At 34.2% G+C, this 25,862-nt stretch overlaps 1 protein-coding gene across 14 annotated transcripts in view; it reads right to left on the bottom strand.

Annotated features, from left to right (window-relative positions):
* Positions 1–25,862, bottom strand: part of Tmem117 (transmembrane protein 117) — a 554,639-nt gene that overhangs the window by 239,898 nt on the left and 288,879 nt on the right. For all 14 annotated transcript variants that reach the window (XR_012450820.1, XM_074083197.1, XM_074083195.1 and 11 more), the window contains one exon: positions 4,166–4,263. Coding sequence is in view for 13 of the 14 variants with exons in the window: in XM_074083197.1 (XP_073939298.1) it covers positions 4,166–4,263 (98 nt within the window). In the remaining variant the exon portion in view is untranslated. The remainder of the gene's footprint in view (positions 1–4,165; positions 4,264–25,862) is intronic.

The raw sequence follows: 25,862 nt of genomic DNA, 5'->3' as shown, positions 1-25,862 counted from the left end.
ATCTCCCTCTTCTCCCATTCCCCTTCTTGAAATAACTTCAACAAGTTTCAGTGTTCCATATTCTTACATGTGTAAAAAGTACATCAGCCATGTTCACCCTCCTTTATCTTCTTCATTTACCCTTCCCCTCCAGCTATGACCCTCCCCTTAACTTGACCCATATTACATTCCTATCTTTCATTGTTTTAAAGTCTTTTCATTGTTTGGTGGTGCTTTGCTTTAGTATTTTACCTGTAAATATATTGTACTTTAGTCAGTTAAACTCCCTCTATTATTTTTCCTTATCCATTTTCCCCTACCTTGTATTGTTCAAGAGTTTTCAGTATGTTTCATTGTATCTTGTTCGTACATAGATGTTATGTATTTCAATATTATTAGCTCCCTATCATTCTTATATTTTTAAAAATATAAGACATTCATTCAAAAAAAAAAATAAAAATTTATCCTTTTTATGTACAAGGATGGAACAGAAGTATACAGCTGTACATAGATGCTCACAGCAAAACACTAATAATATTTTGCCTTCTATCTTCTAGGAGACTTTCCAAATATTACAGACCAAAGTTTTTAACCAAATATATTACTAGTATCATACTTGGATTACCATCTGTATAATCTCCATCACTGGTCATGCAGCACACCATTTCTAGAAATGAATTTCTGTGTATATCAGGATAGACTAGCTATGTTTCCGTATCAAGCAATCCCCATAATGCAGTGGCCTCACACTGCTCATACTGTATGTCCACAGAGTTGCTAAAGATGCGAGACTTATCCCACATTCTTTCCACCTAGACACAGGCTTCCACAATTGCCACCAGGGCTTCTCACTGACTTAAATGCTTCTACCAAGAAGCATGCCACCTTATTCACATTACCACTGAGTAAAGCAAGACATGTAATCAGAAGCAACAGAAAAATAGAATCCTCTCCTCTGTCTGGAAGGAAAATGAGATCTCCCAATCCCTTCTGCCAATCCTACTAATCACAGAGGAGTGTCTCCTCCTTTTTTTTTTTTTTTAAATAGCTAAGTGTTTGAAAAATATCAAGGTGAGATATTTCCCGTCAAAAGCATACCAACTGTGTCTTTAGAGAATAAATGAAAGATAGGAAATAACATGAATATCATATTATTTGCTATTTATTCCTTTGCTTCAGACACAAGTCAATGAAAATGGTAATAGGTAGTCCTTCTGAAAAACAGAAGAGCATAAGGCAGTCACATAAGATTTTGATTCTTAGATCTTTATTCTTTTTAGTTATCAAAAGGTCTGAGGAAAGTGCTTTAGAGAAGATCTATGACTATTTCTTCTTTCCCAATTAGTACTTTCAAATACAGCCATAATTTAGTCTTCTCTCCAGTATGAAAACCTAAGTGCTATAGCACCCTCATCTTTGCACAATTATGCAGCGAAATAGGAACCATTTTCTTCATTGGAGCAACATCTTTCACTAAAAGTCAAGGAAGCACATGACCTCACAGGTGCAAATGATGTAGTTTCTGATGGGCATTTATGAGTGGAAGCAGCTACAAATAAGAGGTCACCTCACTGGAACACATGGCATGTTGTGCAAGCTGCATGTTGTTCAACTGCTGCATGTAATCTACAACTCATGGAAGGTTTCCTTTGCAACATTCCTTCTTCAACATAGATTTCCACAACAATCTCTCTTTCCTAACTAGAAGAAGATAAAAAGAAAATACTCCCTTTTGAGTGGGTAACATGTAGTATGCAAATACTCTCTTCTATTTAATCTAAAATCTTGTCACTGATTTCTTTATTTCATTTTCTAAGGCTAAAAAGAAAAAGCCAATGCCCTTTACACTTGTTAAATCCCTTTTATGTGAAAAGTATGAACAAAAAAATATATTTCTTTGCTTCTCACATAATTTCCATATTCAACTTTTTTGCATCAGATTTCCTTTTATAAAATCATAGTTCTGTTGTCAAGTTAACATAACTGTACAAAAACGCAATAAAATAGAAAAATATTTTAAAGAGGCATTTAAACTTTTCTTTAGTTATTTTATACTCTCTCTTATTTGAAATACTACTTGTGACTAACGGTGAAAAAACATTCTCCAATACACTATATAATTATAGATAATTTTATGGAAACAATAATTTTTTATAAGAATAAGTGTGAACTTCAGTTTGTTCTCCATGTAAGACTATTATCTATTTTCTAATGATGATAACTAAATTCCTTTGAAATATTTAAACTATACTTTGTAAGATACATGGGGGTATGTTATCACATTTGCCAAAATAAATCCATTTGCATAAAAGAGATTTATAGTACATAAATTTGAGTAATAATGTTCAAGGGAAAAGGTATTAGAATGTTTCAGAGAAAGTCTAGCATGGATTTCTCTCTTTTGAAATAACAATTGTGGTTAAGAATAGCTAATGACAACCACCATAGGGACCTTCAGACTTCTATAAGCGTGGCACACCTTTACAAAGACTTGAACTTGGTAACTGACAATGAATAGTCATCAATGGGCAGACTTGGAGATATATTAGTTAATACAAAGCTATATGGATATAGAGAGTGAATGGATATTGTCTTAAGAGAGGTCATATATAAACACTTTCAATATTAGAATCTACCTTATTTCAAATTATAATTTTTCAAACCTATGCAGAGAATTCTGTATGGTGGGAGGATTCCCAGAATCTCATTGTGTTCTTATTTAACACAATGAGCCAAAGAAGAATTAAAGATGACCATTTGGAAATCTGCACAACAATGTGTCTTTTGTTGTTCTAGAAACAATCTATTGTAATGATTAATGGCCTCAGAGATCTATGCCTATAATAACAGCTCCTATCTTATAGGGTTGTCATGACTAAATGAGTAAATATATAGAATGTCAGGTCCTTAGCCAGTGCCTGGAGCAAAATAAGCCCTCGATAAATATTCACTATAATTATTATATATTATTCAGACAAGCTATATGAGGAGCTTACAAGCAGGAAAATATATGGTGGTTAAGTAACACAATAAAAATAGGCTGCAATCAGCTCATAGAGACAAGGCATGAATGAGCATCTACAAAATCATATTTATTTTCACATTATTGAAAAACCCACTTTTGTTTACCTTCTAAGAATTGAGTTCAACATGTCATATATCACTAACAACAGTTAATGACAGTGTGGAGCCACAAAAGATAAGGTAGAGTGTTTATTTTTCCCAAGTACTTCATTACCATGATTTGTAACTTTCACACTAAAAAAATTAAACTTAAGAATATATGTCTAGTCTTTCATTTCTTTCTTTTATCATTTCAAAAGGCAGGCTTATAGGCCAGAATTTTCCAGCAAGCTGTCATCAATTACACTGCTCTTAGGCATGAATGCACATAACTTTTCACATAGCTGGGAAAACCGCTCTGCTAGGGGAATACCCCACAGGAAAGTGGTTTCTACATTTCCTTCTTTTCTATTTTAAGATGCTCAAGTACACATAAATAATAGTGACTCCACAAAAATTCCATAAGATATGGGTTGCTTTTTTAATTGCACAATGGTGATAAAGCATGAAAGGAAATCATATAAAGAAGAAATGCCAATGGAACAGATAGGATTTGTAAAGAGGCTCCATCTTTGTATCACTTCTTCAGAGCAAAATTGTTTCCTATCCAACAAAACAACCAAAGTCATGGAAGTAAAATGAGAAGGGAAAAGGGAGATGGAGGGTGGGGGCTAAGAAAGAATAATAGAGGGGATGAATATAATCAAAGTATACTATGTGTATGCATGGAGGTGTCATAAAACTCCTTACTGTGTACAATTTAATATACACCAATTAAAATATGTATATATATGCACATATGTATATATTCTGGGTAATTTAGTGCATATAGGAGATAATTTTGATATATCACATTTCACTGAAAAATTATAGTTTGTTTTGTTAAGTCAAAAACCTATTTACTGCTGGTCAAGTAGTATATCACTGTATTAGCAAAACTTCTGTGTTATAAGTGTACACATGAAACAATATGTAATCAGAAATTAATTCATAAAATAATTAAGTCAATGATTTTAATTGACTTTTCTAGATATAATCAATATATCTAAAGAAAATCACGTCCGGCTCAAGTTCTTTATGGAATTAGGCAAAGCAGAAATAAATAAATGAAATGATTTCCTACCAGAATAAAATGATCCTAACATTTCCTTTCTTCCAGAAAGCTCTTGCAGATTTTCCCCAATCAGGATAGGGTTTGTCCTGAAGCATCATATCTGTGACCTGAAGCAATGGAAGGAACTTGTTTAGCACTTTCAGAAATCTCAAATTCAGATTGAAATATAAGCCTATAATTTACATTCTATTGAGCAGAATATGTAATGTAGAATATTCACATCCTTTAGCATTAGAATATCTGAAGAGACAAAATTAGAATATACTTCATCCAACTAAAAATACTGATAGTTTATTTGACTTTATATACTGAGTAAGCATATTTGAGGTCATTCAATATGTCAAATATTGAGACTATTTGTAAAATATCACATCAAGATTAAATTTTATAAGAAGACACCTTTGAATCTTAATGTTTCCTTAGAAACAGACATATATAACAAATAAAATACCATAAGTTTTTAAAGTTTGTTTAATCAGAAACTCCAAAATCTAAATACGTCCGGATGTATCTAGACTGTTAGTCAAAATTAGTCAAAATCTTACCTTCTCTTCTTTTTTTCATTCAACTTTTGTTGGTATTTGCTGAGACAAAAACCTATTTTTTGTTGGACAAGTAGTGCATCACTATACTAGCACCATGTTTCTCTGATAAATCTGAATTATTTTTATATCACTTTTATGCTAATTAGCTAGCATTCTCCCATACATAATTCTATGACATTTTCCCAAGAATATTCTTTATCTTTTTTCCATATGCACAGACTCTGCCATCTTCTGAAGCCTAAGGAATGTTACCACTATGATGTCTTCACCATTCTTTCCACTGGTAGACAACATGATTTTTTTTCATGTGGTAACACTTTTATTTATTTGGTTATTTAGTTTTTACTGTTGTGATGGGTGGGAGTACATTGTGGCATTTACAAAAGTTCTTACAATGTATCAAATATATCATACTTGAATTTACCTCCCTCACCATTTTTTTATTCCTCCTTCCTTTCATTCCTGGAATAGTTTCAACAGGTATCATTTTTCTATTTACATACATGTGCACACAGTATTTTCACTATATTCACTCTTCTACACCTTGTCCCCACATCCTCCCCCTCCCACTGATATCAATCCCCCCAAGAGGACTTGTTCTGCCCTCCTGTTCTCCAATTTTGTAAAAGAAAAAAAAATGACATTTTTGTTCATTGACAATAGCTACACAGGGAGTTTCCTTGTGACATTTCCATGCATATGTAATATAACCCAAATTGGTCTATCTCCTCTATTTTTGACCCATCTTCTATTTTATTAACTTATGTTCACATCTTTCTCTTTCAACTGAACTTTAAAATCCCATAAACTGAAGATTTATCCTTGTATCCAATGTCTAAGAATCTTCCTTGCATATATAGCCAAATATATGCAAGAAAATGACAAAATGAATTAGTATATAAATGATTGTTTTTAAGACCCATTAAAAAATACATTGCTCATTAACTACACCACATATTTATGTTTTCAGCAAATGTCCAATGCATCATAAATAAGTGATCTTTTATAAAAGCATTTTAAAAAATCTTACATGAGAAATGAATTTCCTTCTTTTTCTATAAAGAGGACATGCACACACACATACACACACATTTCCTTTCCCCTAGAAAAATCACTCTCACTTCAAGAGAAGAAAACATTTTTCATTAATTATGATTTTAATTAATAAAATCATAAACAAACACACAAGGCAGATTCAAAATTAAGAAAACTGACAAAGAATGAGTTGTACTACTCTAGGAAGAATTTTTATATACATTAAAATATACTATTGTTTTGTCTTTCAAACATTAACATTTCATTTAAGTGTAGCTTACTACAGTGGCCTTAAAATAGACAAGATTTAATGATTTGTGATGAAACACTGTGAGTCAATGGGGTCTTTCTGGATTAGTGACCCCTTCAGTAGTGCCAGGCTTCTAAGAGGCTTTCAAGCAAGCCCATCTTATCGTGCCATGCAGCATCTGACACACATCTTCTGGAAACATTCTCTGGCATGTCCATGATTCTCACACTCACCTAATATGCAATCAGAATAGTGGGCTCCTTAGAGCCATTTCCAAGAAAGATTTCAACTTGATTCTTATTTATATTCTGTCTCGATGTCATTTCTGGGAACAGAGTTCACTTGGATGATGAGAACCAAAGTTCGTTCACTGCCCTTCACTGAGTAACATTGCAGATTTATGTCAGCTCTCCTCACTTAGGCCTACAATAACTTTATGAGATGTAGCTTCAACATTCAATCTGAACATACTCAACAACCATAAGTGCTTTTAATATAAACTTCCATTTAATTTTTTCAAAATCTCACTCACATTGACAAATGTGAATGCAACTAATAACAAGAATTCAAAAAAGGAAGAAATACTCATTTTGGTTATTTTTTGGGGAGAGATTTTTTGTCTTTTCTTTTTGGTGCTGGGATCGAACCCAGGGCCTCATGCATGCTAGGCAAGGGCTGTACCACCGAGCTACATCCCAGCCCCATTTTGGTTATTTTTTAAAGGGAGTTAGCTAGCTCACTGATGATTTTCTCATCCATTCATTTTCTTCTTGATCCTTTCAAATTACAGGGTTTTATTTTCTCTCTCAGACTAATACCATGGATTTTATTTTCCTTCAAAAATGATTCATTCTATTCATCAAAATGAGCAAAAGGAAGATGAGAGGATAAAAATCATGAGTCAAGTGAATTATTTTGTTACTAAAAAAGAAATAAAGGTGAAAGTAGAGAAATTTAAATCCCATATATTCTTTGACCTAAAGAAGTCTTATAACTTCCTTTGAGGAAAGAATTGCTATTCTTTCAAATACAACAATTCCAACCACTGCTTTTTCATAGCTTCTTGGATAACAAATTCTGTGACAAATATTTCAACAAAACCTCAAGGTTAAGCAAATAAACACATAATAAATATTTCATATTTGACTGGATTTTTAAAAGATTTAATTAATTCTGGTCAGCAATATTTATCTTGTTCCTGCATGATAATATTTTCAAGGAACAAAATCATTACTGGGTGGGTTTTATTCAATTTTCAATGTTTTCCCCAGGGCACTATCTGGAAAATACTTATCATATTTTCTAGAAGGAGGCAATCTGCTACTATATGGCCAATTATTTCAGCAGCATGTTTTGTAAAAATGACACTCAAATATAAAACATTTTCTTGGTAAAATGGCAAGATGAGGCCAAGAAACATTCTTTCTGATGCCAGGCAGCTGATCTTTTTCACCCCGGTTCCAGCTCTTTATTTTAAGTCATATCATCAGATCAATGTCAGCTCACTTGCAGCTAAATTGGCAATTGCAGAAACAGTCATTAAAGGGATGCATTCAATAAAGAAAAATCCAATTACCTTCTGCATTAGAGAAATCAAATTCATTTCTGGAGTTGGTCAAGGACAATCTTTGTGGGAAAAGATGCAGGGAAGGGAAGCTGAAGAGGATGTAAAAAGGTTGTTATGTAGCATATACACAATATAAAACCTGTGGATGCTTCTTCCACAGGGAGAGATTAGAATTTGAAATTGCAGGTCTTTCTTTCTAAGCTGTGAGAAATTTATTTAACTCTTTGAGTCTCACAATCTTCCTCTTTTCTCTCTATCAAATCTTTGCAAAGAATACAGAACTGCCTTGTATGGCCCTTAAAGCAGACATTACGCTTAGCCAGGTAGCCTTTCTTAATAGAAATCAGCTATTTGAGGTTTAAAAGTCAGTAAATGATTGCAAGAACAATTTGTCTCTAAAGGGAGCCTAAGTGAAATCTTTGTTCTTGTCTGAGTTTAGTTCCTGTGATATGGCAACAATGACAATATGAAAATAGCGATGATGTCAGACACACTTTGCATTTGCAATGGAGCTTCGTGGATTAGTACTCAGCTCTTAGGTATACCTTTTTTATAATTGTCACAGCAAGTTTATTTTTTAAAAGTCACCATTTTCTACTTTTTACAAACAGAGAGAAATTGGTTAGATTAAATAACAGAGCAAAGTCACATGCTGAAGGTATTATGTGCACTCATTACCAGCCTGGGCCTAATCCTAGCTTCTTCATCTCATAGTATTTTTTGGTGTAAAGCAAAGTAATTAACCTGTTTGTGCCTCAATTTCTTATTCATCCTCTATGAGCGTATGATACATATTAGCAGGAGTTACAGTTCTGTTTCTTTTTCTCTGTCATTCTCTTTTATTCGTTTCATTATTTTTCCTATTAACCTTTTGACTCTGAATATCTTATATCTATTTTACTTATCATCCTTAGATTATATCTTCTTCCCTCATCTTTAAAAGGTGAGAAAATAAAAATATTCGACTTTCTTATGCCACATGTCATTTCTACATTGCTGTGGACTAAGAATATTTCTATATTCTGCATTCCTTTTAACATTGTCTCTCCAATAAAATTGACTCAATGATCTTTTCCAATACTTCAGTTAGAGCTTGCCCCCTATGAAGGTGCATTAGAAAAATGTTGCTTACATTCAAATTATTTATTTGCTTTATAGTTGGTCAGCAATCAGGCTGAGTGTGAAATTATTAGGAAACATTTTTCTCCTTAATAACCAAAGGCATTGCTTCACTGTTGTGAAAATGTTGAAGAAAACTGAGAAAACTGGAAATTGGAATCATATTTTTACTGGTGAACTGGTTGTGTTATTTGAATACCCAAAGTTTTTGTGGTTGTTCCTTTTCATTTTTATATTTTGATTGTGATAATTTTTGCTATTTTTTTATTGCTCTTTGTCATTTTTTCCTAGGCTTGATCTTCCCTTTCAATTTAAAGATCTAAGCATTCCTGTTTCCCATTGTCTTTTTAGAATTCTATCTGAACTGTTTTTCTTCCCCATTATTTCAACTCAATTCTTTAGAGCCAGCAAGTATGCATATGCTGTTTTTCTCCATCTTTTACATATATATTCCTTTTTAACTTTCAATTTTGCTCAGTCAATCAAGACCCATACTGTGGGTTTTGTAGTGTGCAGATTAACTAACAATTGTGGAAATTCCAATTTGATCTCTGTGTATGCAGTTTTTTTTTCTTTTACATGTCTTTCCTGTAGTTACCATTTCTTGTTTCATCTTCTGTCTCACACCATCATCTTTGAATTCTTGGACCATTGCTTTGAAGCCTTATTTTATAAGGACAACTGCTGCATTAATATTTTTCTAATTCACTAGGATATTTTTGGTCACAATTTTCCTCTGCTTTGTGGTAACATTTTTGTGGTGGAATATTCTTCAGCTTCTATTGGATTTCACTGTTATTTTCTTCCTCATTTACTCTTAGTAACAAAATCCTAAAGTCTAGGGGGTGTGGCTCAAGTGGTAGAGCACTTGTGTAGCAAGCAGGCCCTGAGTTCAAACTCAGGTACCACCAAAAAAAAACAAATAACAACGAAATCCTCACATTGGTTCTTTTGGGATCGATCACCATCTGAATGACACCAGTTTTTCCTGTACTGGCTCTCTGCAAGAGTCTCTTGTTGAGATGTGGCAGAGCCCAATCTCCAGCCAGTACACTTCATCTCATTGCTCCATGTCACCTGCCTTGGGAAACTGTCTTATGTAAATTTTACCCTTGATCATTACCAACATGTCTCCTTTTAGCACTCTCATGAAATGTGATGACTGTAAATGCATTTGGCAACCTTCTATCACAGATTGTGTTTCAGAGTTAGTCCTAGTTTAATCTAACTTAAAAGATAGAGTCATCGATTCTTATTCTCTATGTTCTTTTGGTTTATTGTCAAAACTTCCCTATTTTAAACAAAACTTCTATAGTGCTGTTTAAAATGATTAATAAGAGGTTTATTTACGATGACACATATTTTTGGCAATTTTGAGACTATGCCACTAAAAATAATTGCTACATCTGTGATATGCTTGTCTACCATTTTTCATAACACAGCATCCATCGCATGGTCGTCATGGCATTCAAAGCCAGCTTAAATGAATAAAGATTTTGGTTAATTCCTTCCCCATACTCAACTTTATTCTCAAATGAATCATACTTCCAGTGATACATTATTTTCAGATTTCTATAATTACCTTTAAACAGTTGGTTAAAGACTGGTATAAATGTTATCATTGCCATTTTAAAAAATTTCTTTATCCACCTAAGAAAATCAATTGAGATAACTTGTGAATTATTGTTACATCACTGAAGTATTCTTTTTCTGATTTTGTTGTTGATGTCATTGATTCTGTGGTCAAATACAGGTATACATCAATTTTAGAAAAAATTCTTTAGATGGAATTAAAAGCTAGTGTTTGGCAGTGATTAGCTATGAAAGGCAATTAATGCCAGACTTTTGATATCTAGAAACCCATATTTTTGTATGTGCTCTGAAATTCTCTATGGTTTTTAACTCAGGGACAGATGGGAACTTATGGAATTCCCTTTAATTTGTAACAAAAGACTTTATGTTCAAGGACAGTTGCTGTCCAAAGAATGTGATTCAAGAAATATAATAATAGCCCAAACTAACATCAAAATCAAAATATCTTCACACACCAAGGCCAAGAGGAGAGACTGCTGAACACCATGAATAACACTGACAAAATGTTGAGTCATTGGTCACAAACCAGGACATGTCAGCATGAAAACTGGAAAGGAGAAGTGCAGAGCAGGGCTCGAGTGTTTTATCAAATTGTTCATTTTACTTCTTTGCTTCTAAGCATATAGAGATAAGTTCTTATTTACACTGCAACCATATATCCCCAAGTCCCTCCCAACATCATCACAGCTCTAGTATAGAGACTGACTCCATTCCGGGGGAAAATATTTGATGGCTTACCACTTTTAAACCTAGCTCCTCCTTCTTATTTCCCTCTTTAGGAAAGCTGATAAGGAAACTTTGAGGCTCCTCTTTTTGGCATAAATAGGAAGTGGCATCTTCTGATGTGATTATATTCTTTCTCATCATCAAACAGCAGTGCAACAGACCTCACATAAATTGGAATATTTTTGAGATTATGTGGAGGAAACTTCAATGTATTTCTGAAACTCCGGCTGTATGCAACAAAGGCTGATGTTATTTAAATCCTTCATATAAGATATGGAGAAAGTAAAAGGTCCCAATTCTAACTAACTAAACCATGACTAAAAAGGGCAATGCTATAGAATGCAAGATTCCTAAAGTGAGATTAATCTTAAAAAATGCACTAATCACCAGAATATAAGCCCCATGGTTGCAAGGATTTAATCTGCTTTGCTCACATTCTATCCACACCATCTATCATAGTACATAGTCTTCTGTGGCTATTAGTAAATCCTTATTGGATGAATGAATCAGTGGATGAATGGATGACTGGATAAACAAAAGTAAATGCAGAAGAGCATGGAGTTAAAACAGACCAATGGGGTAGGCTGGGATGAACAGCACACTCCAAGTAGCTCTTTCACTGTCTCCCATTTAAAGTATTTCCAAAAATTATTAGTGGGGATGATGCTAATGGAGGTGGTAGTGTTAGCTGTGGTAGTGATAGTCACACATACAGGGCAGAGCATCCATTTTCCTCCCAGCTCTATCCCTTAACTTCCTGGAAAGGTAGGAAGACACAGGCAACATATAGATAAGATCCCAAAAAAATACTGGCAGTCTTTGTTGAATGAAAAAATAAAGAAACCAAATATGGTTTCAAATAAGATGGATATTAAGACTAAAGTATACAGTTATTCACGTTATCCAAGTGTGCGATATATTTGGTTTATAAGGACATATGAATCAAATACCTTTTATAAATAAATTGTAGTACACTTCTGTATGTCTTATTTGGGGAACTGTGAGATTGTACAGCTCTGGGAGGGAGAGGCTGGGACATGGGGAATTGTGGCCTCTGGACTTATGCAGTACTCACTCGGTGTATCCTTGTGTGGTGGTTCTATTCTGTTGACATCTTTGTATTCATTAGAGCATAGCATTATTTTCTTACATACCCTACATTGCTCGCTCTGTGTGGAAACAGGGTCTAAACTGTATTTCTTGGACACTAGAAAAATATTGCATTGTATAGGAAATGCATGTAATTTTTTTCTCTTTTTGCTGCCTTCCCTAACTCCACCACATACATCACACCACACACACAGACAGCCATATGTAATCACAACAGCACTTCCAGCTGAGCCAAAGAAAGACCCAAGGTCTAAGCAGGAAGGATTATGCATACCCACTGAAGTACATTAGCTGAATATACAATTAAGTAAATGGAAACCATGGATGAAAGTTTCCTAAATTACCTAGTGATGCCTTGAATGAATCACTACAAAAAGTATGTGAAAATCACTGGCAAACATCTACTGGTGAGCATTAAACATGGAATGTATTCTATAGCTTTTCAGAAGCACAACCAGGATTTCATAAGGCATGAATATTAATGCGCTTGCTTATTATCTCCAATGATAGCCTGCACTGCTTTTGTGATGTATTGCACCTTATTGCTGGATCCCTACTGATTTACAATGAGTCATGGACTGTTTTATTATTAAGTAAGGAAATTGGGCATGTCTCAGAATATAGAATCATTTAGAGAAAGACACCTGAATCACCAGAATACAGAAATGTATACAATCAAAAGTACCTTCCCTGGCAAGTTCTGCAAGGTTTCAAACAGTGTGTTAACAAACACAAAATAAATATGATGTGCCCCAATTTGCTTTCTACCACATTGAATTATAATTTAGAATACATAGGGAAAAAGGAGAATGATGACTGGTTTGCTGAGCAAGAAGCCAGTAGAAGACAACATTTATACCATCTTTTGACATGCTATTCCTCATAGCTGACTATAGTAAAAAACAACAGTAGCCCAATATTACTTGGTTGGGCATTTATATTTTGGTACTGCCTGAAAAATGACTAGCTTTCAATATGCAGACCTGCTCTGTGTCGTTAACATGGATAACAGATTATTACTAGAAAAAAATACAATTACCATAAAATGATGGTTTCGTTATTGTTTATATGAATGGAGGGTTCATAGGAAGAAAAATAAAGTATATTTTCAGAAATGTCATCACAAGAACCAACATCCACCAAAGAGATGTTGAAACACAAAAAGAGCAAACACCTTCTCAAAGGGAAAACTGATCTCATTTTAAGGATCCTTGGTGTCCCAGCATTACAGTTTTCTAATACATGCTATTCTTAACAGGGGAAATAAACTTGCTAACAAGGTCAAGTGTCCAGTGATGGCCGACTAAGTAGATAAGTGGTGAGTTGGATAGGAAATCTTGCCAAGGCAATGAGTTGAACAGTAAAGTTTGCTGCAAATTCAACCAGTGCTTAAAACCACAGCACTACTGAGGTCCAGTGGCAGCATCTGGACCAGGAGCACTTGTCCTTTCCACTGTCCTTTTACCATACCCAATTACCACAAGGAGACTGGTTTTAGATGTTAGTCTACATGAACGGTGACATGACTCACTTAGCTCATTCTATCCTTGTATGACCAGCATTCCAAGGAATAGCTGACTTAGTGAGCAGGCAGGAAGCAAGTTCCAGATAACAATAGTTTGCCTCAGTTCCCACTGTGCATGAAGGGGATAAGTGACCCCCAGATACAGCTTATAGGGACGTTCCAGTCTCAGCCTTCTTCCATTGTTCCCTTGACTTGGCAAGAAACCTGGGGATGGAAAGGGGCATTTCAGAGACATGAGGTTCAATGACCTGTTTTTTTTTTTTTTTTTTAAGTGATAACACAGTGACAACCTCGAAGCTGTAGGCCAGTGTGGGGAAAAGCTGCTCCAGTGTATGGCAAGTCTTACAAAAGGCTGATCAGTCAGCCATCTGACATGCAATAACCACTTCCAGAATCTGAGAGGTGGTAAAGTAAGGCAAAAATGAAATGGCAAGTCTCATAGGTTTAAGCAAGCACTGTTTCTATGTCAATTACTGCCTGAGACATATATAATTATGACACTATGGACTGAGTGAGTGACAGTCATAACAGCAAGCTTAGAAAATTGAAAATAACTGAAAAATGTGTTTTTGTAAAAGGTATCCTGGCATTCACTGTCTAAAAATAAAACCAAATATTTTCATTTCAAACAAAAGTGAAATATTAGGTTTGGGGCCTGTGTTTAAAATTATATCTAGTATAAGTGTTTTAATCAAGCTGCTTCTTTTTTGTTTTTCTGTTAATGTATCAGATGTAGCTACATATTCAAGATGTTTTCACTAAAATTATTAAAAATGACACATAAGTACATGTGCATAAGTTATACAAATAAAAATGGATAGAAAGCATGTTTACACTATCTACCAAGAAGAAAAATTGGAACATAAAGCCCTTTGTGGGCTTGTACTCAGACCAGTTACTCTCCCTACCACCAACCCAGGAAATCTTATTCTAAGTATTATATTTATTGTTCCCATTTCTTTGTTTTTCATTGTGGTTTTGTCCCATATTGCTGTACTTGTAAATAAAATAAAAATATATTTAGTATATTTATATTTAAACAAAATAACATCTGGATCTGGCTCTTTTAATTTCCATAAAGATTTATCTATAATCAATCAAAGCAGTCATATCTTTGATCTCTGTTGCATATCTATTGATAATATATTTTTTCACTTTTATATGGTTCACTTACATCTTTTTTCTTTTATTCTTAAACTTATAAATATGTTTCAGTATTATTAGGCTTTCAGAAAACCAAATGTTGTATTTTATTTTTATTATATTAATTTCTGCTCATATCTTTATTTCTACTATTTTTTGACTGATTTCCCAATTTGTTTCTTTTCTAACTTCTTGTTCTTTTTCTTTTATCTTTTTTATTGTTGCTGTTGTTTGCCATGTGTTCATGATAGGCACATCTTCTACTACCAGGCTACATCTCCAGCCCTTTTTCCCTAAATTCTCGAGGCTGAAGGCTTACTGCATTCATTTTCAGTATTTTATTCCTTTCTACCATGCACATTATGATGGTGGAGATTTAGCAGTTGTCCAATTATTTTATTCAATTTATTCTTTATAAATTTTGAAAGGATGCAATAGAGTGCATGTAAGTTTTAATTTTAAATCTTCATTATGTGTTAATCCTCTTTAAATCCAAAAAATGCTTCACTGCACCCCCACTCCCCAAAAGTCTATTCTGCTGGATATCAGTGTAACTACATTAAAATGATTTTAGACAGCACTTTTCTGGTGTGTTTTCCAGTATTTTACTTTCAAATTTTCTGTTTCTTGAGTCAAGCATGGTGGCACATGCCTGTAAATCCCAGCACTCAGGAAGTAAAAGTCAGGAGGATTAATAGTTCAAGGCCTGGGATACATAGTGAGACTTCATTTTGAAACGAAAGCAACAAAATTCTGTTTTATTTTAGTCATGACTCTGAAAATAACATGTGGTAGATAAGACTGACCTACAATGATTCTCACCCTGTTCTTTGGCTCTTAGTAGAACAGGTGACTATGTTAAGCTATCAGTTCCATTGGTAAAAGGAAGATTATCCATGAGCGTAGTTCAATCACATGAACCCTTTCAAAGCAGTTCTTAGAGATAGTGAAGCTGAGAAGGATGTTCTTTGTTGACAAGGAAGAGACCATTTGACAGGTTCTGAAGTAGCCACAGCTAACAGTCTTTCAACGAACAAGCAAAAGGAACCGCATTCAGCCAGCAACTGAATGAATTTGGAGAAAGGTTCTTCCTTAGTCCCTCCAGATAAGAGCCCAGTTTGGAGAATGTTTTGATTTTAGACTTCTGAGACTCTGAGAACCCAGTGGACCACACATGAACTTCTTGTCCACGGTGTTGTGAGCTAAAACATGTCATTTTAAGCCACTGATTTTGTCTTATATTGTTATGCAAAGATAAAAAACTAACACATGGCTGAGAGGAAATGTTTGAAACCAATTTGATAATCTTTGTTCTGCAACAGAAAAAGTTATATTAATTGTGCTTCTGAATACAATTTATTTCTACCTTTTAGCTTCATTTTATAGCTTCTCTTGATAACTTTTTTCCTTCAATTTTGCTTTCTTTCAGACAGAGTTTATTTGCATTCCTTTTTCCGTTGACTTGGATATCACATTGTTTATTTGTACATACTAGGAAGTTGATTCAGAAATTTCACTTTACCTACTTAAATTAGCAAAAAATCTATAATTAACCAATATCACCAATCTATTCCCCAAAATTCAAAAAAATTATTGTAACTGAACTCTAATAATCCCTTCCAAACTTATATGCAAGTGTTTCCAGAATTATGGTTTTACCTGGGTTATGTTAGCACGTGCTTATTTTAAAGAAACAAATCATTATGGTACCTGTTTAATATAGCTAATACTTGCTTACCTTTAAACACTCATTACTCACAAATTTCTTCCTGCATGTCAGATTGCCTTATTAAGTTGTTTTTTTGATCTTAATTATAATGTTACATTGAAAAGGTTTTTTTTGGTGAGGTTCTGTTAAAATAAAGTTTGCTTTTCTCTACTTGGCTTTTACTCTCATAAGTGTGTTTTGGGCACACTACTCTAAGATAATTGTCTTTTAGTGCATAGAAATACAATTCTCCTAGGCTCCTTTTTTGCTAGTTAGAAATCAACTGTCATTTCTTTACAGATAGCTTGTTTGCTCCTCTGATACTTTTGTGGTTAGTTTTCCCTTGATAATATAGTTTAACTCTCATATGTGAAGACAAGAAATATCTTGTCATGTCTTTAATTTATTATGATTCTCAAATCTGAAGATTCATACATTTTAGCAATTAGAAAAAATTATAAGCCTTTATGTTTTTCTTCAACTATTCCTTCTATCTACCTTAGTTTCACCTTCAGAAGTTTTTATTAGATGTAGATTAGAACTTCTCACTTCATGACTCTACATTATCTTACATATTTTCCATTTCTCTGGATAAGACTCTCAAAAGACACAGTTGAATGTATTTGTAATTTATTAATTAATTCTCTATCTTTGTCTAATATGCTCCTTAATCCAACAACTGGACTTTTCACCATGATCATTGTAAATATTTGTTCCTAAAAGTTCTGTTTGGATTGTTTTCAAATGACTCAGTCCTTCATTCCTTATTTTCAATTCTCTTGTTATTTCATATGTTATTTAATATTTAATGTTCTATGTAAATAATTCTAATAGCTGTGATCCATCAGGTTTAATTCTGCTAGTTGTGTTTACTGCTGTTTCTTATGAGACTTGTTTCCTTGGAGGTTTTATAATTTTTGTTATGCAGTCAAGCTTATGAGCACTTTATGTATGGAAATATTTTAAGAATTGATTTGTTAATGTGTTTCCCTGGAGACTTTGTGAAAGGCCAAAGGAAACTTCTAAGCCAGGATCACTTTAAAATAAATTCTAAGAATGGAGTTCTTTTTAACATTCAGGTAGTGAGAATTAGAAATTTCTTCCCACTGGAAGAACAACTTATTGTCATAAATTCTCAGAGGAGACTTCAGTTTTTCCTCTGTCTAGGACTATGAGAAAATAACAAAGTTTCCAAGGTGCCTTCCTATATAGGGCACTTTTTCTAGTCAATATTTTCATTGACAGCAAAGCTTTTCAGGATTCCTAGCCTTATGCTGGGTGTTTCTGATTTGACAACACACCTCGTCTGGTCCTTTGGCTTTGATTCTTTCCCTCACAAGAGCAAACAACCAAGGGCTCTAAGCCATTAAGTTGTAAGGTGCCCTTAAGATAGTTGCTTTTCCACTCTTTACCTGGGTATGAATCTCACTCTTCTTTCAGACTCTAAGGATATCCTTTACTTTTCAAAAAAAATTTGTGGCTTTGAAAGATTATTATTTTTATTTGTTAATTAAAAAAAACATACAGCTGGGGTGTTTTGTATTAAGAAGTTATCATTGCTATTGCTTGCGTGTATATGTCTATGTGTGTTATCTAGCCTACCACATTCCCAGGAACAGTTCAATTTTTCCACATCTTTTCTCTCACCCTCATTTTAGTATTATATAGAGTGAGATGTTTTAACAAAGAATTGCAGTTTTCACCATTAATCTTAGGAAGACATGATTAATGTGTAGAAGGAATTCTAGCAAGAATAAAGATATTCAATAATTTTCCAAGGTTCACAGGCCAAATAAATTCTCTCTTTGTTTTTAAGACTGAGTGTAATTGAGAATTGCCTGCCCTCCCCACACATATTTCACATCTACCTTAATTTCTCTGAAATAGGGAAAGGCTAATCAAGCTTTTACTTCATACCACTGGGGAACTAACATATTTTTGGACATGAATTAACGTACATTTTCTCCATGATCTATCATTATTATATCCCCAGTTTTACAGAACAGGAACATGCAGCTTGGAGAGGCTTGATAGCTGGTTCAATGCCACAAAGAGGCAAAGCCAGAATGCAGATTAAAAGCAGACATACCTGACCCCAAAGCTCAAGATCTTGGTCAATGTACTATGTGTCTATTTCCTTGATATCAACAATGTTTAATGGAGTAATTGTTTATTTTCAAACTAATTATTCATTTTCTATTTTCAGAAATGATTGAGAAAATATTTTATTTACTCAATTCATTCCACCAATACTTCACTTATATAAATATATAGTAATTGTCAAAGCATTCTTGTTGTGGGTCATAGACATTCAGTGTCACAAGGATTTGGAAATCTTGCACGAGTGATAAAGCAAACAGGGAAAGATCGCCTTATTTTCACAGAGCAATGCATGTACAGAGCCCAGGATCCTTACAGTCAGACTAGGCCATTTTATTCTTAATCTCCTTCCCTTACTTATACTTACACTCGGAAAATGGCAATTCCCTTACTAAAAAAACTGAAAACATTGGGAATCTGTTAGGTCCTGAAAGACAAAAAAGTCAAAGCAAGAAGCTGTGGCTAAGCCTTGGGTGCAGAGGACCTTGGGTGCTGGATGTAGCCCACTGCCTCTGCGACTGAAGGTTCCACTGATGCAGAGGGAATGAGGGTGACATGTGAATGACTCTGCACCCCTTAATCCCAAACCCACTCCCTACATTATTGGTATACTCCTCTAAGATTGTGAATATTACTAGAAGAAAATTTATAAAAATGAGCAATATTATTTTATGCATATGAAGAATCATGAGGAAGTACTTAAGTCATAATTTAGTTTCAATTTTACCCTTATGTACTAATCAGAAAGCTTAATGTTGACTATTCATAAATAATATTTGCATTCCTTCACCTATCTATATTTGTTTTTAGATTTTACAAGTTTGTATATTTTATAAAAGTTATCTATAAAGTACTTTCCTTTCAAAAATCTTTTGACTAACAAACACTGATGTAGTTCTTTACTTATAGGGAAAAATCAACATGAGAGTTCAACTCAATTTAAAGCAAGGTTTGATTTATTAAATGCTCATGGAATACTCTGTGGCCTCCACTATATACTATGATAGTTCATTGACTCACCCCAGGTTAGTCTTTCTTACAATGGGGACGCTAAGCCCTGAATGCCTTACAATATTGGTGTGGGGTCTGACTAGTTTAAGTATCTAATGATTGCAAAATGGGAACATGCAAAGTCTCTACCCTCAATGAGTTTAGACTCAGGAAATAGAATGTATTCAAATCATTCAAGTAGGACAGAAAAAATTTCCACTGAAGTCATTACTACAAGTCTGCTATCTCTTAGTCAAAACTTATTGGTGCTGAGTATATCCTTAAATGTATAATTCTTCAAGTTCTAGAATAGTAATATAGGACATACAGTTTATCCAATAAAACTTTCATAATAAAATACATTCATGTTTCTGTAACAATACCCTTGATATTTTATACTTGTTGGGGGTAAATAAAAAGCATGAGGAGCCTCACATTAATTCACAGGTCAAGTCTTATAAAATCTGTTTTCTCTTTTTTGCTTTCAAAACTTTCAAGACTTCATACTATGAATAAGGATTTATTAATCTCAGATGCATTTATCTGACACACTTACCATGTTTGCTACTTCACCTATTCCATTTATCGTGATATGAAGTTAAGTGGGGTCTGTTTCTGTAAGAATATGATGCTGGCTACAGGCAACAGAATCACAGCTGTGGAGTCTCGCCTCAGAGGAGCATGGGGATCCCATCTGCCTGGAGTAGAACCCAGAGCCCTGTTTTTTCCTAAAGTCTTACAAATGATTTGATTCATACCCTTCATTGAGGTATTGAATTCATGAATTCAAACTGTGAAGTTTGAAGTGACAATATACTAAAATATAATTTTGTATCTATGAAGCTGAATAGTTTTGTCCATTGAAACAAAACTATTTCATAAAAAATTAATCACTCCTCAAATTTAAACTTGCTTTTTTCTGAAACTTTGGTATTTCAGATGGTGCCAGAAAGTATTAGACTATCACAAAGTGGATAGTTCATTTTATAAAATCTTTATTCTGAGTGGTCATTTTCTGTATTTTATTTTCCCTTGATGGATACTTCTACAATCTGAGCCTGCATTGTGTGCACAGTTCATGTGAACCAATCCTCGGTCTATAGCTAGTCTTATTTGTCATCTCTCTTCAGTTAAATGAGCAATTTAATCTGCTTTTGTCTTAGATATGTGACCCTTTTGTCAAAAAAATCATGCATGGTTGCTATTCACTTACAAACAGTTAACTACAGAATTTCAGACAATTTCAGCCATTTCACCTATCACATACTTCTAAGAATTTAGAAGGAATGACATAAACTTGGAATGTTTATTTACAAAGTATAATTTTTCCCAAATCACTGCTATATCCCCATATAATAATGCAGACAAGTTGATGTGGACAGCATTTCTACCTTCTGTATGTATTGACATACAGATGTACATCATTGCTTCTCTTTACCTATTTAAAATTTCGAGACCCTTTTAGATTTCCCTTTTACATAAAAGATCTTTAAGCTTTGCAGGTTCCTGAGATTTTTATTTTTTCCTGGAGCTTACAAAGCATTTTTTTTTCTTTTAGGTGTTGCATGCTATCTTCTCTTCTGTAGCGTATAAGCAAGTTAATAAAATTCATGCTCATGATAACATGAGCTTAAGGTAAATACCTTTATTTCCCAGAGCATTCTATTGTATAGAAGCAAATCTAATACTATTTTAGTGTGTCTACCTTATCAAAGCCATTCTCACATATCTTTACATATTTTAACTCTACTAGCAAATCCTTTCAAACTGAACACAGATACCATTTCAGCAATAACCCATGTTTGAAAGAAAGATTCCTATTAAGTAGATATGTGAAATAATTATTAAGAATGTAAAATAAGTCCAATCCTAATTTTGGGAATTTTGAACAGTGGAAGTTATTCATTCATTTATTCAATAAATATTAAGGATTAGCTATATGCTACAGCACTCTTCTAGATTCTTGGGCTACATCAATGAAAACAAACAAAAATTACAGAGTTTACATAATAGTAGAATAATCAAAAAATAAATAATAAATGTAATAAACAAGTTATATGATATGTTATAAGGTAATATGTAATATGGAGAAAAGGAAAAGATTGAGTGTGGTAAGAGAGATGAAAGGACAGCAGGTGGTGGTATAATTACAAAGGAGTGGTTATAATTACTCCTGGGATGGTAATGGCAGGATTCATTGAGAAGATGATAGCTGAACAAAATGGACAGCAGGTAGAAATGCTATGCACAACATGCAGAGGAGCACAAGCAAGGAAGCTTGCTACTCACGTCTACTGGTACCCTCTAAGTATCACCTCTGAACACCAGAATCAAGAAGCTACTAGGACTCCTTTGCCTTCTGGCTCCCAGGACTGGCATTTTTAGGACTGACTTGTTCTAGAAACTATGATAGGGCACAGAGTATAATGGCTCACTCCTGTGATCCCAGAAACTTGGGAGGCCCAGTACCAACAAAAAGAAAAAAAGAAGAGGAAGAGAAAGAGAAGAAGGGAGGAAGAGGAAAGGAGGGAGTGAGAGGGAGAGAGGAAGAGAGGGAGGATGATAATCTTCTAATACTTTATGATTCTGCCTCTACCAAATTATTGGACCCTTGAAACAGTTAAGCAACAAGATGTACCAAGTCTTAAACCAATACCAGAAAAACACTAATGAAAAATAAATCTGGATTAGTAGCAAAAGCTAAGCAGAAAAACAAAATCAAAGTCACTAATTGCATATTAAATGCAAGAGAACTAAAGCTGACGGGTGGTGGGGTGGGGGTGGGGGTGACAGAACTACAGGCCTGAAAGAGAAGCCCAAATCAGGAATAAATAAATTCAGATGTAGAGATATAAGTAGCTGAGTTAATGTGATCTGTGTTTGTGCCTTCCTTGGCCCAACTATTTTACAATATTTTATACCCTCCTTTAATATATGTTCTAGAAGAATCTCTACATACATGTTGTTTCCTCATATACCAGGTTGGGTTTTCTTAATCCACTCTCAGATTTGCCTGAAAAAGGGTTTAATTTCATCAACTGCCTCTTGAAATAGAAAGCTAGCCATATTGATTCTTCTTAGAGACAGTGGCTAGACAGATCAATGGTAAGTGAATCATTGTGGAGCGCTGTATGGGTCAGTTAGGATATTACAGAGGGTCTCTGGCTCAGTACTTGTGCACTGCACCCCTTATGTGAAGTAGGCATCTAAGAAAACAAACACTGATAGCCAAAAGGGGTTATTTCAGCAGATGACTGATCTCTAAAATAAGGACATAGTGTGTTGCCTGAAAAGCGCCTGCTTCTTTGTTTGATTTAGTGCTACTTACGACTTGAGACTCAGCACAAATGTAACACATTTGCCATCTTCATTAGACTGAGTTCTTCCAGGTTAGAGATCCAGATAGTCTTATTCCATCTGAATTTCCCCCACTTTCTTTGGCGCGTAGTATTAATTCAAGAAACTTCACTGAATCCCAAACATTAAAAATTTATGACTGTCTCTCTCCAGGGACTTTCAAGCATTTGTCAAATGATTAACAAATGATTATCAGACTGGTGACATTAATTCTAAAGGGTGTAATATGAGCAAGTTCACATGGTAAACCAGTTCTCCTAGTATATACGGATACTTTTTAAAAACAAAAAATGAGAATTTCTATTTGCTAAACATATAGACCAAAGGAACAGATGAAAATATTAAAGATCATGATGACCTTAATTTTTTCCCAGTTGTATTTGTCCATCTGGATTAGACTGATATGGGGAAAATAAATATGCAAATATAAAAGTCTAGATACAATTATAAAGCACATATACATTGAATAGCTTTAAGCAGCCTCCTGAGTGAGAGTCCATCTGTGCAAAAAATTAATATGCACAAGAAATCTTATCTTCCTTGAGAATTAAATAAGGGAGCCTAAATATAAAATTATCACTGGCTTATAAGATTATTTTATGCATACTTCAGGGTTCTCTTCTCATTCAAACCTCTCCCAAGGAGCAAGTTAGGCCTCCTTAAAGCAAGGTTAACTCCCTCAGTCCACCAGGGAACCACTACCGAGTAGTAATCTCATGAACTGAAAGTTTAATGTGCTTCCAAAGCACCAAAACCACAGGCACATAGTAAAAATTCTTTGGGACACTGGAGAAGAAACTCATTTGCTTTTCTAGTACCACTGTTGTCTGACCTTTTAAAAAAATAAGTTCATAACTTTTGTTTCCTTTTATTCTTTCCCATGGGAAAATTATAAAGCGAAGAATACTAAAATAGCCCTTCTATTAGGCACAGTAAAATTCATCTTACAGGATATACAATGAGGCAACTCAAAATTATTTGAAATTGAGCAGAGTTCTGAATATTATGAGATTTTTAAACATATGCTTCTTACAAAAATAGGCTATTGTGATAGTAAATCATTCTCATTTTCACTTACACCATTCCATAGGAAAACTGGCTAGTGTGACACAACATATGGAGATGTTTGGCAGTAAGCAATTCACACATGCACGCCTCCCTCTTTGCATCTTTCCATGTGCACTTAACAGCTCAGAGAATTTGCAAAGTTAGCTATCAATTACATAAACAAGTTGTAGAATGAAGGATACTATTCTTATTAGACTAACCTTTGTTGCTTTGCCAACCCTTGGTATCTGGAGGAAAAATGTTCTATTTTCATTGAGGCATAAGGTTCACTGGGAAGGAAAGTCAATAGGGGTTCCTCAATTCTGCTGCCAGTGTTGGTACTGGAAGGGCTCATGATCTCTTTAAGAGCAGATGTCAAAATCTTAACCACATCTCATTATCAGGACTCCAAAAGACCCTTTCCACAAATGTGGAGGCTTTGGCAGAGATTCTAGTCCAATTATCTGCTGATCATTCTGCATTCCACCTGCTGAAGTGTCCTCAGGAATTCCTATGGGGTACTTAGTGCTTTCTGTCTCAGAGTGCTTAGAACACCGGGGTGATCCGATTAACAAGTGTTGCTTTGTGTTATTATGGGTTATAAGTGGCATGTGAGAAAAGCAAAAGTAATAATAACACTAATAAAAGTAGGAGTATTTGCATATACATGAAAAAGTGCTCCTTCATATATATATATATATATATATATATATATATATATATATATACACATACATATGCACACGTACACATGTACTTATATATATAATGTAATTTTCTAGGTAGGTATGAGAATGAGCAGGAGAACTAAACTTTTTTCTAAACAGATTTTTCTTTTCTGTGCATCAAATTAAACAGAAGTAAAACATTAAACAAATAACCTCAAATCTGTGATTTCATGAAGCACAGACCACTCCTGATTCAGAGACTAGACCACCAGGAAGTCAATACTATTCACAGCACCTGGTGAAATAAGTACTGGGATATTTGCATCATAGAAACCAAGAATAATTTTCCCTACTTTAAAATATGATTAACTTATATGTATATAATAAAAATTCACAACCATAAGCATAACTTATGAAATGAACAGAGGCTTTTTTAAAAATATTACTAAAGGTTTTGCTTTGTTTTTCTGTTGTTAATAACTTGCTTTTCTCTTCTGTTTCTATGAACTAGCTTTCCCTAGAAGCTAAGCATAGTAGGTGGCAAAAGTCTGGAATATATTACAGGGAAACCTTAAAATTCATCACTGCATTTTTTTCTAGAAAGAAGCAAAAACTCATTATTCGACATTTGTGATAGAATCTTTGGTCCAGCTCATTGAGCTTAGCCTGGAAGCCATTGTTCCTTCAGTTACTGGCTCAGCAATTATGTTTTGGATGCCTCCCAGTGCCAGATACTTCAATAGTAACTGAGGATGCAAAGCCAGACAAGATATCAAACCTTAACAATAGCATTTAAGATTGAAGAGGAAACAGACAAGCAAGTCAATAGTTACCAGTGGAAAAGCTCAATACTACACAGCACTGAACATCATCAGTCACAATGTGTCATGTCAAGGGAAGTTTCCTTAAAAAGGTGACATAGTTATTTCAAGGGATGACAAAGGGATACCTCAAGAAAAACAAGGAAAAGAGCACTGGGCAGAAAGAGGCTCACAGGCAAAAGTATGAACTCTGGCACAGAAAGCTGTGTTTAAAAAAATTGGGATTATATTGTTTTCTGTTGTTCCTATAACAAATCATCACAGATTTAGTGTTTTTAAACAACACCAATTTACTACTTCACAGTTGATTAGTCAGAAGATGAGGCATGGTGTGTCTTTCCTGATTTCTGTTCCAGGTTTCATAAGCTGCAAATGAAATCTAAGCAGAGCTGTGTTCTTTTC

This window comes from Castor canadensis, chromosome 8 (genome assembly GCF_047511655.1).
Source record: "Castor canadensis chromosome 8, mCasCan1.hap1v2, whole genome shotgun sequence".
NCBI lineage: Eukaryota > Metazoa > Chordata > Mammalia > Rodentia > Castoridae > Castor > Castor canadensis.
The sequence above is the reverse complement of the archived record's forward strand: the minus strand, read 5'-3'. Positions and strand labels throughout refer to the sequence as shown.